Raw genomic sequence first — 17,697 nt, 5'->3', positions numbered from 1 at the left:
TGGTTTAACAAACAATCCTTTAATTCAGCACAAATGATGATTACAAGAACAAAATTTGTTATGAATTTCAATATTCAATTGCTACAATTAAATAAAAAATCAATATGGAAATTGATAAAAAGAAAAGTGAATGTTCAAACATTCTCAATTTGATGTTTGAACGTCAACATGCATACACCTTGTAGTGTCACTATCACACTTTATCAATGAGAGCTATGAAACCTAGAGTGATACGATGAACGGCGAATCGACTGTTTACTGGCTCCAAAAGTAAAAGTGGCTTGCACAGATGTAAGTTTGGATTGTTTTGGTTGTTCCTTGATTGCTTGAATTTGTTCCAATTGCTCCACGACTTCTATCATGGAAGGCCTGCTTTTAGGGTCCGGCGCTAAGCATTTTTCAGTAATCTGTGCTGTCTGCATTGCTGCCTTGAAGGCATATTGGCTTTCCATCCGCACATCCAAAATAGTTTTCAGCTTTCTTTTGTTCAGTAGAAGTGGTTTAGCCCATTCTACAAGTTGTTGTTGTTCCTTGGGACGTTTCAGATCAAGTGCTCGTAGCCCTGTCAGAATTTCAAGCAAGACAACGCCGAATCCATACACATCGCTATTCACGTACAAATGGCCTGTTGGTTTAGGGTATAGTACATGTCAGGAATATGTATCAGCTGATTTGTGAAAATCAACAGAGGAAATGTTCATATCTAAATTCCAAAAGATCCTCCTTTTTTGTTAGAGATTGATTACCTGTTGCAATGTATTCTGGAGCAGCATAACCATATGTTCCCATGATTCTAGTTGAAACATGTGATTCTCCACCAACTGGCCCCAATTTCGCCAAGCCAAAATCTGAGATTTTTGCATTGAAACTCTGCATAAATAAAAGAGGAGATTAACAAAATAGACAGTTTAATTATATCACATACATGCAGAGTCGCTGTAGCTACATTAGCTAGAGTGGATGTGATCCTCCCCATGCATCCAATTTCAAATCGCTCTGCAGCCATTCAGATTAGTATAAAGAATAATATCGCTTGTATAAAAAAAATTATATCACATGGATGGTTACAGTTGTGGGTTCTTAGAAAGATACTGCAGTACACGTAATATATATGTATGACAGAAACGCTTAGGTAGAAGTACAAACCCCATCAAGCAATATATTTGAGGCCTTAAAATCTCTGTAGATGATTTTCTTTTCTGAACTGTGTAAGAAGGCCAGGCCTCGAGCTGCTCCGATAGCTATTTTTAGTCTTCTGTCCCAAGAAAGCGGTTCAATGCCCGCACTCCCTGCTCGAAACAAAAGTTCTGAAGTTAACAAAATGGTATAGAAGCAAAATATCCTAAGTTCCATGGTTTCACATTGGTTTCTTACTTCTGAAAAGATGATTCTCCAAACTTCCTTTCTGCATGAACTCATAAACAAGGAGTAGTTCTTTGTCTTCCCAACAGTAACCTAATAGCTTCACCAGGTTCGGATGCGAAAGTCGTCCTAGAAAATTCACTTCCGACTGAATTGTCAAATATGATCAAGAGAAGAAAAACATATTTAGTTTCAAAAGAAAGAGTAATGCTGAGAAATTATGTAAGAAGAAGAAATAGGGTTATGGGGCATGACAGACAGTGAACCACATTGTATAACTAGGATAGCATCATAGCAAATCACAATGTAACATTAAAACCACACCACCTACTTGGATTGGGATTTTAAAGAAAGATATGAACTCCAACTAATATGATCTCTCATGACAAAAGTGCTTTCCAAACTAATGAAGTGTGGAACTAAAAAATACAAGTTTAAGTTTCTCACTTCTATACCAAAACTTAAATATATCTTACCATAGTTTTGAATTAAAATTGTCGCTCGAATAAATAAGATGTAATGATCAATGCATAGTGCAAGAGTTATATAATGAATGATTCTACTATTAATCAATGCATCAGACATTTTTGTGATAAAATTCTAATCTGCAATGCAAATGCAAGTTGGGGATATTTTTGACAGAGTCTTCATTCAAATGTTGTTGACAAGAGTAAACGTCTTCAGTTCGGCCGAACTCAATTCATGGCTTGATCTTAGCACGATTGAACTATTCCCTTCCTTCGTGACAAATCTGGATCCTCAGATTCCGGAAATCCATGAATCATATTCGTTCATCGTAAATCATGTAATCAGACATCGTTTTAAATTTTTTTATTTAAAATTACACACAAATAATATTTAACAAAACTTAATCACACAATATGCGATAAATAAACAAAATTTACAAATCCTTTGAATCCTTACAAAAAAAGCTCTAGAGAGGATCCTGTTCGTCTCATGACTTGCTCACGATCTATTTCTATTTCTTAATTAGTAAAGAACAAGAAAACGACAGATATTTCTTCTAAAGTGGGGCCCGTCCTGCTGAACTCCAATGGAATTGAAATAATAATAAATACTGTGAGGTAGCAGGCTTGCCAAATCATGACATGTTACGGGATGAAGATATGAACTCCAACTAATATGATCTGTCATGACAAAAGTGGTGCTTTCCAAACTAGTGAAGTGTGGAACTAAAAAATGCAAGTTTAAATTTCTCACTCCTGTACCAAAATAAAATATATCTTCCCATACTTTTGAATTAAAAATGGCGCTCGAATAAATAAGATGTAATGATCAATGCATAGTGCAAGAGTTATATAATGAATGATTCTACTATTAATCAACGCATCGAGATATTTTTGTGATAAAATTCTAATCTGCCATGCAAATGCAAGTTAGAAACATTTTCGACAAAATCTTCATTCAATGTTGTTGACAAGGGTAAACGTCTTCAGTTCGGCCGAACTTAATTCATGGTTTGATCTTAGCACGTCGAACAATTCCCTTCCCTTATGATGAATTTGGATCCTCTTTATGAGAATTACAGGAATCTGTTAATCATATCCGTTCATCGTAAATTGTGTAATTAAAAATTATTTTAAATATTTTTATTTAAAATTACATACAAACAGCACCTAACAAAAATTATACAATAAATGAATACGATTATCCTTCGAATCTTCCCAAAAAAGAACAGGAGAGAATCCTGTTGGCCTCATGACTTGCTCACGATCTATTTCTATTTCTTAATTAGTTAAGAACAAGAAAACGACAGATATTTCTTCTAAAGTGGGGCCCGCGTCCTGCTGAACTCCAATTGAATTGAAAAAATAATAAATACTGTGAGGTAGCTGGCTTGCCAAATCATGACGTGTTATCAGATGAAGATTACCTTAGGATTTTCTTGATGGGATTTTAGGAATTCTGATATCAAGTTGGTTTATTATGTATTGTACAATTAGTTTTCGTTAGATATTATTTATATTTAATTTTAAATTAAAAAATTCAAAATAATTTTTAATTTCACGATATACAATAAACTACTAGAATATAAGAATCCTTAAAATCTTCATAATTTGAATTCGGATAAAACCCAAATTCATGTTATGATCAAAATTAAAAAAGATGCCGTCTTCGAGAAATTATACTCTTTGACAAAAATTAAAAATAAATAAATAAATAGCAGAACAACTAGTCCTGAGTCTGACTAATTAAAATTTCCTAATAATAAATCAAAGTTGAAAAAATAAATAAAAATACCTGCCACTCTTGAAATCCTTGCCCATTTTCTGGGTTCAATTTCTTGATTGCGACCATCATTCCAGTGCCAGCTTTTGAAGGCTGAAGTGTTTTCTCATCCACCCAACCTTTGAAAACTATCCCAAATCCTCCCTCACCAAGAACTGCATCTGACTTGAAATTTCTGGTGGCAGCCTTCATCTCTGCAAAAGTGAAGACTCTCAAGTTTGGGAACTCCAAAATCCGTCCGTTGGGTTGTTGTGATTGTAATTCTTCAATTTTTGAGCTTGATGATGCTTCTGAAAAATGACTTCTTCCTACACTGCTGCTTGTGTTTGATAATATGTTCTTGCTGTGAGTTCCCGATGTCCCTAGAAAAACATAACACATGATTAATATGCATGAACCGTGTATGAAATTCAATGACTGTTTTCTTCTGAAAATACGATATTCTAGATATTCGAGAGGGTGATATGAACTTGGAGTACCAGGGCGGCAAGGCTGATAGACTGCCCTGGCCAACTAACCTAACGTGAATATGAATTTGTGAAAATTTTGATGACCCTTTTTTGTTTAAAGTGGTCTGGTGTTGGAGCAAACTGTACCTGGAGTTGAAGGTATGTATTTGTTCGGACGAGGATCATGAGATGTCCAGCAATTCCCCATGATTCAATTTTGTCAACTAGAAAAAAGATCTGTGTAATTTTGCAAGGGTTGGGAGACAAAAGGAGAGATCTTGAAGGAGGAGAATGGAAGTGGAATTTATGTGGTTGGAATTGGCATTTTATATAGTTGGAGAGTTGGACTTTCTGCTCAACTGGGGAGTTGCCACGAACCCACTAGGTTGCTTCATTTTTTAATTTCTAACAAAAAGATGTAAACTATAATATTCATATTGCAAAACATAAGGATTAATTGGCTGTATCCTTAATTCCATTTGGTGCACTTTTTCTTTTTATCCAAAGTTCCAAACCCTTCTATTTTTCACTTGCTTGGCATCAGCTGTGAAAACGAAATATTTAACCGATTTTGACAGTCAACCCCCAGTTATTATCAACGTCCTATGACAGCACAGTTTTATATAGGGATGTGCTATCCACACATTTTATTTTATTTCTCACACATCTCTTGATAATTTATGTTCGTTGATCTTCTTTAATTCATCTGATCCGACGGCCGAAAATTAAAAAAGTGTGTGAGAAGTAAAATAGGGTGTGTGGATATCACACCCCTTTTATATCTGCATGCAGCAGCATAGGCATTTTCTTCATCGGCCTTTTACTTATTAGATAATGTTAGGGATATCAAAATTTTAAATTAAATTTGCAAACCGAATGATATATCACCAATAAGAAATAAACGCGTTAATCAACACTTAAATAACAATCAAATCATAAAAAAAAACATATCATTTGGTTTACAAAATTTTGTTTAAAAATTTGGTTTCCTTAACACCACCGTGTCATAATATAAGTGATTGAATACTTAAAAAAAAAAAAAATCAAACACATGTATTATAAAACTTATTGTACAAAGCTGTGTTTTTTATACATTAAAAAATGTCTCCAATGAAGGAGCACTTGATTATTATTCTTGTTGACTACATAGATGCCAAGTGCTTATAGGTAAGAAATGGCTTGACACTTATTAGACTCCTCCTGTAATGGTTGACCGAAGTTTTTTTTTCTCTTACCCTCAACTACGAAGGGTTTTGTAGCTCAAACAGTCCAAGAACACATATTCATGCATCTGCAATTCTGTGTGAAATTTTTATTTTTATATATAGAAAAATTTAAAATAATCACAGAGAAGATCATCGACGAAGTTTTAAAATCACTTATTAAAATTAATTTTAAAAGTTTCGTAAAAAATTATAAAACCAAATTTCATGTGCATGATCATAAAGAATACAATGAGCATGTTTTTTTTTCTTTAATTAGAACACAATGAATACCTTAAAATACAATTACGATACACCTATGGTTAAATTGGTGAGAAAAATAGCTCCCATAACAATGCAATGAGTACCTTAAAATTTGAGCCTTTGACTGCTAAAACCTAAAAATACATCATAAGTTCATAACAACCTATATTATTTAGCATATCTCCTTGATTAGAACAATGTCAAGGGTTCCTCAAGTGAAAATAAGAAATAAAAAATAAAATCTTTGCATATACATTTACTAAAAACAGAGATAATTGGAGCAATGATCCCTCAACTATAGTTAAGTGGAGTTTTGTTTCCTGGATTAAAAGTTCATGAGTATTGGTCCCTGAACTGGTATTAATGTAGAGTAATGATACTTTTTGCTAACTATGTTAAAACTTTCATCTATTTTTCGCCCTTTTAAACCATTTATTTTGGATAGAAGTTCAAACGAAGTTAGTAAACAAGATCATTGCTCCACGTTATAACAAATTCAAGGACCATATATGCTCAAGGATATTCAGTTTATAAGACCAAAACTTCAATTAGGCCAAAACTCAAAGACTAGTGTTCTAATTTTCTAGAAAACAAAAGTGATTTTGCATACATGGCCACTCAACTTATAAAGGTGGCTTCCAACACAACAGTCCTACTCTGCGGGGGACACACGGACCTCACTTCATACAATCGATTACTCATGGCTTTAGTGCTGATTGGGAACTCGAAAGCATTTGTGTCGTAAATCTTTGTGCTAGAAGTATTTTTATTGTAGATTTTTTTTTTTCTACCAAACATAGTTTGAAACATTTTTAGTAGTTAGAAAACACTTTTAGCCCATCGCAAATTCTCAATCATGCATTTAACATGTATATATGGGGAATACAATTTAATAATTTATACGTGATTTGAGCAATGAAGATTCAATTTTGTAGATTTAAACGAACTCAGATAATAATGCTCAATGGGATATGTAACTCCACCTAGAAAAAAATGATTAGTAGTTCTCCTAGGGTCGTATATTTGTTGAAATTATTATGTTTGATTTCAACTAGTTGTAAGTCATAATAAGTTGCAACAACTCGCTCTTAATTTGTTGAGTAAGCGTCTTCTATATGAGAGGCTATATTCTTATATATGTCTACTTGCAACAACTGTGAATTAATCATTTGTAGTTGTGGTTGAAGAAAAATCTTATATTTTAGATGTTACATATCGTAAATGTATTAGATTGTTTGAAGCGTGAATGATAATTGAAAAATGTTCTTTCAATCTATTAACCATTTAAGTTACACAAAGGTATGTCCATTTTTGGAAAAGAAATCACAGTAGATCATTATGCTTTTGAGTTTCCTCAAATGAATAATATTGAGGCTGCTTACTTTTGCTCGTGAAAGAAGAAAAAATATAGAAACAGTTCAGACCAAAGAGATTTTTCAATGTAACCGTTACACGATGTGGTACATCACGTGTCCCTATACATGGTCGGTTATGTGTGTTAAAAGGTTAATAACTTAAAAATTAAAATTTTCCATCACTTGCATAAAAACACGTAATGTATCATCTTTATTCCCGTCACAACTAAAAATTTCTCCTTAGACCGAGTGAGCTAAACCGAGCCGCCAATAAAACCAAAGCAAAAGCTCCTTTCAAAAAAAAATAAATAAATAAAACCAAAGCAAAAGCAGGTTTACAAGTAGCCGCAAGTATCACGTTTTACACACGCTAGCACACACTCCCAGGCCAAAACCCCAGATGCGAAGAATCAACGAAGTGTCCAAAGCACAAAGTTAAACATGCATTTTCTGGTGCCCGGAATATAAGATACCACGAAATTTTTTACTCTTGAATTTTTAATTAAAAATAAAAATTTTAAAGTTTAACAGTTAAAAAAAATCGAAGTACTTTAATTAGAGAGTGTCTTATACTTCGAAACACCGTATAATTTTTTAGCAAAAACAAGATGATATGATTTCTTCACAAGTTTGGAGAAAAGGTGCCCGCAGGTAAAGGCAAGCCTCCGCGCCTGACCTGTCGACCAGAAGTTAACCCACCCATGGGATAACGAAAGTTTCTATGAATTCGTGTCAGCCGCATTTTCTGTTTGACATTTAGGGCATGAGACAAAGCAAAAAGTGCAGATCAGTTTAAGATCGTCCAGGGGGAATGAAGTCATGTTTCATGCTTGGACAGAAAGCTGAGATTTTACAGTGTTTACATGGAAGCAAGCATATATACATGAGTCTGTTTGACTGGAAGATGAATGCTAGGACAACTAAATTTGTAGAACTTTTATGTCATTTAATTTACAGGTGATACATCATTTAGTTTACAAATTTTGTTTATAAATTTAATCTTACTAGCATTACTCAATTCATAACTAGTATGTTTACTTACTCAAAATGAAAAGTCGTGAATTCGGAAAGTCATGAATCTGGAAAAGGAGAATAATGAGATAAACTACTTCCCATAATTAATTTAAGTGTAACGCTAGGAAGACTAAATGTGTAGACAAAATTTTGTAAACTATATGACATGAAAGTTGATGATTGAACTATTACTGAAGTATTGATTAGCGTGCTTATTTCTTATAGGTGACACATCATTTAATTTACAAATTTAATCTATACATTTAGCTTACTAGCATTACTCTTAATCTAATTCCCGGTTTTTTAGGTATTGTAGATCAAACAATTAAAAGACACATATTCATACATCTATAATTTTGTGTGCAGTTCCTTCTCATCACCCAAGTCAGCAGTAAAAGCAGAAAGAGTAATGTTATTCATACCATGTTTTTATACTACATTTTTATACCATCTTAGGTGACATTTGATAAGGACAGCCACACCATTTGAAAAATTTGCAAAACCCAAGGAAATAAAGGAGAAAGACTCATCGTATATTACAATCATCATTTAATTAACTAGTTTTTTTTAATTATTCATTTATTAAATAATGAACTAAATTAAAAAATCTGATTAATTCAAATGATGTGGCTATCCACATCAGATGCCACCTAAGGTGGTATGAAAATGTGGTACAAAAATATGGTATGAATAGCATTACTCTAAAAGAAAACATAACTTTGAATTATTTATTTTTAAAATCAAAATAATTTAAAATAATTACAGAGAAGATCTACGAATTTTGATACCTTACATATTAAAATTGACTTTAAAACTTTCGTAAAAATGTTCCCCCATAAAAAAAATACGAATGAGTACCCCGTAGCTATTTTTATTAGAATACAATGAATACCTTAAAATTTGAAACTTTGAATGCTAAAACCTACAAATACATCATAAGTTCATAACAACGTATATTACTTATTTATATATTATCTCCTTGATTAGAGCAATGTCAATGGTCCCTCATTTCGTGAAAGTAATGCGATCCACACATTTATTTTTACTTTTCGCACACTTCTCTTAGTTTTCGACCGTCAAATTGAATGAATTAAAGAAGACTAATAGTAAAAAAATTAACACCGGTGAGATAAAAAAAATAGGTGTATGAATAGAACTATCCTTTCGTAATTGTGAGTCTTTCATCATGGAGTCAAAGCAAAAATAAGAGAATAAAAAAATAAACTTTGCACATATTTTACCAAAATAAAAAATTTGGAGCAGTGAACCCTCAACTTTAACTCAATTGGAACTTTGGTTCGTGAACTATAAGTTCATGAGTATTAGTCCTTGAACTTGTAATAATGTGGAGCAATGATCTTTTTTACTAAATCCATTAGAACTTTCATGCATTTTGTGCCCCCTTAAACCCTTATTTTGGACGGAATTAATAAGTTAGTGTAAAAACTCATTGCTCCACATTATAACAAACTCAAAGACCAATATTCACAAATTTTTAATTCAAGAACCAAATCTGCAATTAAGCCAAAAATTCAAATACCATCGCTTCAATTTTCAAAGAGAAAAGTAACTTTGCTTCCATGGCCGCTCAACTTATAAAGGTGGTTTACAAGACAACAGTCTTAATCCGCAGGAGGGCCGGTCCAGAGATTTTTGAGGTCCGGGGCGACGTAAAAAAAAGTTCCCTAATTTCATATAAGAAAATTATTTATTTTCACACATAAGACATCGAAAAAATTTTACTTAGAAAAACACTTCAAACTCAATAATTTAGAAACACAGAAAGACTAATTTATTTTGTATTGAGAGAGGGAAACAAAAAAACTTCGGGCTTACAAGTAGATAGATGATGAGTTTTGTTTTCCATTTGAACTTTGAATGTGTTTTTGAATAAATCGTGAGGTGTTTTTTTCTTATTTACTAATCTTGTCAATATGAGACTAAAAAATAATGATGTTTTCGAGTCTTTAATTGATATGTATTATTAATGAATGGGCACTAAATTAAACATTTTGATGACACGTCATATAATTTGCAAATTTGGTCTACGTATTATTCTTTGTTGAAGATTAGACTTGAATTAAAACGAATATTTAAAAATAACAACCCACATAGCTACTAGATAGTAACTAAAAATAAATTACCAACCAAACAAAAATTTGTAAAAATTGAAAAGAATAAACATGCACATAGCATTTCGAACTTAGGACCTCTTGTTAATTTTAAACAACAAAAATCATTGTTTCTAATTAAACTTCTTGATCCTTTAACCAAATTTTCTAAATTTATACTCTTATAAAAAGAAATTTGTAAAAAAAAGGAAAGTAAATAAGCACACATGGTGTTTTGAACCCAAGACCACCTTATTATTTTCAAATGACAAACCACCACTTCTAGTTAAATTTCTGTGTCTTTGAATCAAATTTTATAAATTTATACTCTTATAAAAACATATATAAATATAGCACCCTAATAATTTTGGTGCCCTTAATTTTTTTGGGCCCTGGACGGTCGCCCCTCCTGCACTGGGCCTGGGCCGGCCCTGCCGCAGGGGACACACGGACCTCACTTTATACAATCGATTAATCATGGCTTTGGTGCTGGTTGGGAACTCGAAAGCATTCGAGCTCGTAAGTCTTTGTGTTACAAGTGTTTTTATTGTAGAAATTTTTCTACCAAACATAGTTTAAACACTTTTAGTCTATCGCAAAGCAGTCCCAGCCATGCATTTAACATCTATGTGGGCATAGCACAATTTATACGTGATTTGAGCCATGAAAGTAAAATTTTGTAGATTTAAATGAATTCAGATAGTAATGTTCCATGGGATTTGTAAGTTCACTCCGCCTAAGCAAAAATGAGTAGTAGTTCTCCTACGGTCGAATGTTTGTTGAAATTATTATTTTGAGATAAATCAAAAGTTGCAAAATCTCACTTTTAATTTGTTGCGTAAGTGTCTTTATTGACCTATTGCGGCAACTGTGCATTAATCGTTTGTGATTGTGGTTGTAGTTAAAAACAGACCTTATATTTTAGAAATGAGGTATTCATCAATTCCCCCCTGAACTTGTGACTATTGGCTAATTTCCCCCCTCAACTTTAATTTTGGCCAATTTTCCGCCTCAACTCTCATAATTAGTCAATTTCCCCCCTCAACTTTAATTTGGCCAATTTCCCCCCTCAACTCTCATAATTAGTCAATTTACACCATACTGTTAATTTTTTAGTTTGATCATAATTAAACAAGTGTGTGTAAGAAACTAAATAAGATGTATGTTAATCATTTTCCTATGTCTTTATCCTATTACAAATAGATTAAAATTTAGAATTTTATAATTTATCATAGATAGTATTATTAGTCATAATAAATCAGTATGGAGTAATTTTATTTGATTTTTTACTATACAAAATTGATAACGAAAAGGATTGATGTGTACATTTTTGTATGTGAATACAATTTTCTTTATAAAAGTGAAAGCTAAGTTCAAGTAAATTGCGGAGAATCGAATTTTAGTGCAAAAATGACTAGTCAATTCATAATTTTCGACTCCTTATTAAGAATAACCCATTTGATTGAAATAGGTCTGATCCATGAGTTTATGATTATTATTTCTTCTTCTACATGCTTTAAACCCGATTCATAACTTGTTCTTATAATCAACCCATATCACATACTAATTGTATTATGTTTTTGTACATTTTACCCTATATTATGCAGGTGAGTTTATGTTAATTTTAGTACTTTGTTGGAAGTTATTAGAAAGATTGAAAGAAAAAAAAAAGAATAGATGGAAAATTAAAAAAAAATTAACAGTAGGGTGCAAATTGACTAATTATGAGAGTTGAGGAGGGAAATTGGCCAAATTAAAGTTGATGGGAGAAATTGACTAATTATGAGAGTTGAGGAGGGAAATTGGCCAAATTAAAGTTGATGGGAGAAATTGACTAATTATGAGAGTTGAGGGGGGGGGGAATTGACCAAAATTAAAGTTGAGGGGAGAAATTGGTCAATGGTCACAAGTTCAAGGGGGAAATTAATGAATACCTCTTTAGAAATTGTCGATTGTAGATGTATTAGAGAGTATCAACGATAACTGAAAAAAGTTATTTCAACCTATTAATCATTTAAGTTATACAAAGAGGAAAGGATTGTAATATGTCCATTTTTGGAAGAAAAATAACTGGTGATCGTTGTCCTTTTGAGTTTTGAGTTTCCAAAAACGTATAAAATTGGGACTACTGACTTTGGGACTCACTTTTGCTCATCAAAGCCGAAGAGCGACACAACTTCCTCAGACCGAGTGAATCAAACCGAGTCGCCATTAAAGCAAAAGCAGAAAAAACATAAACAGCCGCAATTGGCACGTTATACACAACTTAACGTAACAGGGCATGGCACGTGGCAAAACCACACGCTAGCACACAATACCCGGCCAAAACTTTAAGTCATCTTCAACCGAAATAGCTAAATATAGTCCTGTCCAGAATTTTAGACCTTCAAAAAATTATTTTCAAATGAATAGTATCAAACCATATTTATGTATCATCTCTAACCGAAAAGGCTAAACATAACATCTGAATGATTTATTAGTTTGAAGTTTAAACTTTAATTTGATTGATTAACTTAGTTAAACTACCATTTGATGTTTTCAAATCTAGCTGCTGAATTTGAATCAATTATTATAAATAAGGAACTGGACCCTAAAAAAGGGGCTAAGAGGTGGGCTATATTTGAGATGGCCTTAGAGGACCAAAATCAACTGTCCAAAGCATGAACTAAAACATGCATTTTTTATGGTGCTTCGGAATATAGAGTACTAAGAACTTTTTAACTTATAGATTAGGTAAAGAAAAATGAAGATGTAACGGTTATAAAAGTCCGTAGTGTTTAAGTCAGGAAGTGTCCTGTGCTCTAGAACACCAAGCAAAAAAGGCGATACGATTTCTTTGCAAGTTTGCAGGAAAGGGGTTGAAGGAGCCTGAGGTTCCACCAAAAAATCATTTGGCAAGGTTCCACCCATTATTTATAAGTAGATGCAACGTTTTCCTCTCTTCAACACGTGGAAGAGATTCTTAACAAAAGTAAACCTACATGCTTGACCGGTTGACCAGAAGTTGACTTACGCATGGGACAACAAAAGTCAGGTATGAATTCGTGTCAGCTGCCGTTTCCGTTTTGAAATTTAGGGCAAGAGACAAAGCAAAAAGTGCACATCAGTTTAAGATGTTCAAGGGGGATGCATTCATGTTTGACAGAAAGCTGAGATTTTATAGCGTTTACATGGAAGCATGTATACATAAATCTGTCTGACTGGAAGTTCAATGGAAAGTCATAACTATCATCTTTACTTGCTCAAAATAAAAAGTCGTGAATTAGAAAAATCATGTATTTAGAAAGAAGAATAATGAGACAAACTACTTCTCATAATTAATCTAATTTCTGGTTTTGGTATGGAATTATTATGAACTATCGTTAGGGGTGATGAAGGAAGGCTAAATGTTCACATGGAAGCACACTTGAAGCCATTGTGGAGCAAAAAATAATTCAAAAAATCATGGAGGCGATACGTAGATTTTTGGGTTAAAAAGACGAGATTATCCTCGAGACATATCGGAATTCCCACGCGCATACAACAGATAATAACGGCTCAATCAAGAAAGAGTCAAAGATGATTAATATGGTATTTATTCAAATTCTTCTCATCACTCCTCATCAATCCCTTAGTGATTTTGTTTAAAAGGTAACTCCCGAAACTTTATATTTAAATTAGGAATAAGTGGCATGTTAATTGCAAGATATTATTTCACATAACATCTTACAATTATTCTCCAATTACTACCATATATGGCCAGCCACCCTCTTATAAATATCCCTCTTATCTCACTAAATGCTAAGTCATTTGATACCCATAAGCTCCTAAATACATTTTTTTAGAATTCTAACATTGGTATCGGAGATTCTTCGACCAAAGCCCCCATTCATCATGACCGCATGAGGCTTTTTGCCTTAATTTTAGGTGGTATTATTTTGCAGATGCATTTTCGTCAAAGTAGAAGATGACGGAAATTTGCATCCACAACTATGACTTGTAAAGCAAGAAAAAGTTGACTGGAAGATGTAAGGAGCTCCAAAACCTCAAATGGAAATCGACTAACTAACAAGTTTGTTTACTTAGAAGAGAAGTCGTGAATCAAGAAAGCCAAAAGTAGGTGAGAGCAGGAATGAGAATGAAATCAACTACTGCCCCTATATCAATCTAATTCATGATATTTCAGGGATTGGATTGCAGTTTATAATTTATGAGCCACATAGGAAGTCAGGAATCGATATTTCCAATACCCGTGTGCTACGAGAAGTTAAAAATTAGAATAACTCCAACATTCATTCTATCTCGTTTCAACTTAAGTGAACATGTCATAAACTGTCATCGAACACAAAAGCAATACCAGAACTAGGGATAAAATTTATTGATTTACCAAAAGTAATATCAGAAACTAAAGGGGGGAGCTTTGAGCCATGAGCCCCAATGCAAGAAAAGCAGAATTTAGAAGTTCTTATAATTTTGAAACGAGTTCAAAAGCTCTCCTAATACTTTATACAGATGCTTTAATTGGAAGAGGTTGATAGGCCCTGGCTTCTAAGAGCTCTAGCTCTGTGCCTTCTCTTGAAAACATCTTGCCGGAATCTTTTGGTCTCGGTCTTCATCTCCAAGAAGGGTCGCCTCTCTATACTTTCTCTTTCCCTCTCCAGCATCCTTTGCCTCTTTAGAACTGCCAAGGCTGCGGCTTTGTTCTCCTTTTGTTGGATCTCTGTCTCTTCCTGCACATTCATATATATAAACAGCTGAACACGTAAAATAGGTGCCAATATATGTGACTCTGAAAATACGTCGATACATGCATACAGCCTACTGCATATTCAAGTCTTCATTCCTTACACCTATCTTTCATCTGCTTTACGTGAACTTATTGGCGCTCATTTTCTGCCCATTTCCAGTTAGCAAAGTAACAATATCTTTGAGTTTGGGAGATATTTCATTTAGTACAATCATGTGAATGTTCACTAAAATGGAAAGTGAGTGAACATAGCAGGACGGGGAAATAGGACAGACCTGAAGATCACGAATGAGACTGTCAAGCGATTTAATCTTCCTATGTGGCCACCGAGGAATGCCAAATTCTCTGCATTTCTTTTTAAGTACGGTGAGTCCAACATTCAGATTTCTCGAAGCTTCCACAATTGGTAGATCAAAATACTTTGCCAGATCTGATAAAGCGATATTTGCTATGCGTCCACTTGGCGCCCTTTTCTTCTTCTCTGTAATACCTGCAACCTTGCACCTAACCTATGAGATATCAAATTCAAATAATGCAGAAGTATTTTAATTGGGGGACAAACATTGAAGAAAAAAGATTTTTGGTCTCGGGTTTGAGACTTGGGAGCAGCCTCTCCATAAATGGGGGTAAGGCTAGCCGACATTCACCTCTCCCAGACCCTGTGTAAAGCGGGAGCCTTGTGCACTGGGTACGACCTTTTTTATACATTAACAAATGACAGTCAGAATTCAAGATATGCATCACTTTTACGTAGCAGCATTCTTAAGTAAGCTGCTGCTAAGAGAAATTCCATATACTCCAATGCCATTAATAAAAAATAAAAAATAAAAAAATTAAAACAAAAACCCATAGGATGCATACTGCATAGATATTTGAACATTTCTACCTTGGCAACAACTACAAAAATGAATCTGAAGAACAGAAAGCAATGTGTGGCAACAATAATTGAAAGCCATGGCATCTAACCTGGTGAACTTCTTCCACTTTCTTGATCCTCAGATGAATCAGACATTGTGATGGGGCTAGGAAGAGAGTTCAGATCCAGATCAGGTATCGGCGACCTTCTTGATTTGTGGTGACTGTCATTACTCACTTGGCTTGTTTCCTGCCGTGACCTTTGCAATGATTTTTTGTCATCCGTTTTGCAGCTCAACTCAAAAATTATCTGAAGATCATTAGACAATTTTGGAATTGTCTTCAACTTCGGATTTCTGAAAGATTTGGAGAAAATATTGTTAGAATTAGGATTAGGATTACATATTCAGCAAAGATCAATTGTTTTGTTGGGAAACGTAAAAAAAAAGGAAAACGGAGATATCTACCAAATATGTTTTCATATCCTATCGTAACGACATATCAATCAATAGAGCGGAGGAAGAGATCACTCGATGAACTCTAAGACTCTTAGATAAATTTCAATTAGAGAATTTTCATATTGAACTGCTAATACCTCAGGGGATGCACATCAAATTCAACAGTAGACCCTCCTGATTAAGTTTGAAAGAGCATAGACGTTACGAGCATATTTCAACACTAATGAAGGTTTCACACTTGACTATCATTCAATCTCTTCAAGCCAGGCTGGACGAATTCTAACATAAAACAGGTAACATGACCAGCGCGTTACGCTTCTCATAATAACTGATCACATACGCGCAAATCTGAAAGGGCGTTCCACGCACCCCTTGTAAAGCACGCAAGGGGCAAATGCGATAGGGGCGCTTCACACACTGGCTCCTGGAAGAATTTCTCGGGCACTGAAACCCGATAAGATGGACATCTTTACTCATTTGTCAGTACCTAGTTAACTAGGATTGGCAATGCCTGAAAAAGGAATATAAAGCCGCACAAAAACAAAAGAGTTTCAACAAACCACCAACTCTTCCAACGGCGAAATGAGGAGACTACCACCATGAATTTCTTTTCTAACCAATCTCCTCTACATTTACAGGCTTAAACATAAAGTTAGTCATTCTAACGACATGTTTACAAATCCGTAATTGGTTAATACTGCAATTATTGCATCTCAAACACAAACACAAACACAAACAATGACTACCCCCAACCAAAAGAACAAGAGCATGAAAAACATCAATAACAGAGAAAAAACATAAGATTAAATTCATTAGACTGAAAGGGTACCTGGAGACTGAAAGTATAGAGGGAATGCATGTAAAATCAGGTGGTGAATTTTCATGAAATGCTAAAATGCAGACCCAACAGCCGTTGACATGCCCTTGGAGCACTTGGGAAGCTGGAAATTTCATCAATCTCAAAAGCGGCTCAGCTGGCAGCTCCACATACAACCCATTTTCTCTGAACACAAACTCTCTCTCCACCTCATTTCTCTTCCCCTCATCCAATCCGTACACATGCAAGCTCCTGATCAACTCTGCCAAAAAAACAAAAACAAAAACAAAAAACCATTTTTTTTTCAAAAAAATGAGAAAACAAACAAAACCCAACAAGCAGAAGAGCAGAAAGATTCAATCTACGGATAGAAAAACGAAAAACTGGAGAATGGGGATGGTAGGTTTTGATAAACTCACCGTGGTTGATGGTGTTCTTGAAGACGAGGAGCGATCTCAGCAAATGGGGTTCACAATCACAGTCACAGGAATCCATAAGAAGGGAGAGAAGAAGATCATAGTGCTGTGGGGGTGGTAAAAGTAGGGAAGAAGGACTAGTGCATTGCTGCTAGAGTAGTGACAGCTCAAAGCGGTGAGCAGAGAGAGAGGGAATGGAATGAACGAATGCAAAAACCCAGGCTTTGAATTTTGGAACAAGTTCTTAAATTTGTAATTTTTTTCTCCTACTTTTTTTTTGTTGCCCTTTTCTATAATTCCAGGTTTTTTTCTCCCTGAAATTTGAAATAAAATTAAAATGGCCTCGATCAAAACATGGTACGACTGACGATAATAGTTAATGTTATCAAATCTATAAACTTCCTGAATTAATACAGAG

General features: G+C 34.1%; 2 protein-coding genes across 3 annotated transcripts; both read right to left on the bottom strand.

The window, feature by feature from the left end:
• LOC103455647 (probable serine/threonine-protein kinase PIX13) lies at window positions 1-4,416 on the bottom strand. The gene is made up of 6 exons (XM_008395232.4): window positions 4,209-4,416; window positions 3,625-3,974; window positions 1,375-1,510; window positions 1,147-1,289; window positions 747-870; window positions 1-625 (listed from the first exon to the last, which is right to left on the bottom strand). Exons 1-6 carry the CDS (start codon window positions 4,267-4,269, stop codon window positions 204-206), a joined length of 1,236 nt encoding a protein of 411 aa, XP_008393454.2. The 5' UTR covers window positions 4,270-4,416; the 3' UTR covers window positions 1-203.
• Window positions 4,417-14,340: 9,924 nt separating this feature from the next.
• On the bottom strand, window positions 14,341-17,588 carry LOC103418279 (protein RKD5-like). 2 transcript variants are annotated; one of them, XM_070807909.1, is made up of 6 exons: window positions 17,283-17,588; window positions 16,876-17,125; window positions 15,700-15,944; window positions 15,381-15,428; window positions 15,009-15,223; window positions 14,341-14,716 (listed from the first exon to the last, which is right to left on the bottom strand). In XM_070807909.1, the coding sequence occupies exons 1-6, from the start codon at window positions 17,356-17,358 to the stop codon at window positions 14,504-14,506; spliced, it is 1,047 nt and encodes a 348-aa protein (XP_070664010.1). In that variant the 5' UTR covers window positions 17,359-17,588; the 3' UTR covers window positions 14,341-14,503. The 2 variants fall into 2 exon arrangements, with proteins under 2 accessions (XP_070664010.1, XP_070664012.1); XM_070807911.1 differs by lacking the exon at window positions 15,381-15,428.
• Window positions 17,589-17,697: the final 109 nt, after the last annotated feature.

Source organism: Malus domestica, chromosome 02 (genome assembly GCF_042453785.1).
Source record: "Malus domestica chromosome 02, GDT2T_hap1".
In the NCBI taxonomy this organism is placed as follows: Eukaryota; Viridiplantae; Streptophyta; class Magnoliopsida; order Rosales; family Rosaceae; genus Malus; species Malus domestica.
This window is presented reverse-complemented; position numbering and strand designations above follow the sequence as displayed.

Bases quoted from the DNA above. Each gene is read 5' to 3' on its own strand.
- LOC103418279 (XM_070807909.1), bottom strand. From the start codon at position 17,358: ATGGATTCCTGTGACTGTGATTGTGAACCCCATTTGCTGAGATCGCTC. The intron at 17,126-17,282 runs GTGAGTTTATCA...TTTTTTTGGCAG, and splicing joins CAAGAACACCATCAACCACG to AGTTGATCAGGAGCTTGCAT. The intron at 15,945-16,875 runs GTACCCTTTCAG...CAAATCTTTCAG, and splicing joins TCTATACTTTCAGTCTCCAG to AAATCCGAAGTTGAAGACAA.
- LOC103455647 (XM_008395232.4), bottom strand. From the start codon at position 4,269: ATGGGGAATTGCTGGACATCTCATGATCCTCGTCCGAACAAATACATA. The intron at 1,511-3,624 runs GTATTTTTATTT...TTGACAATTCAG, and splicing joins AAGGATTTCAAGAGTGGCAG to TCGGAAGTGAATTTTCTAGG. The intron at 871-1,146 runs GTTTGTACTTCT...TTATTTATGCAG, and splicing joins CAAATATATTGCTTGATGGG to AGTTTCAATGCAAAAATCTC.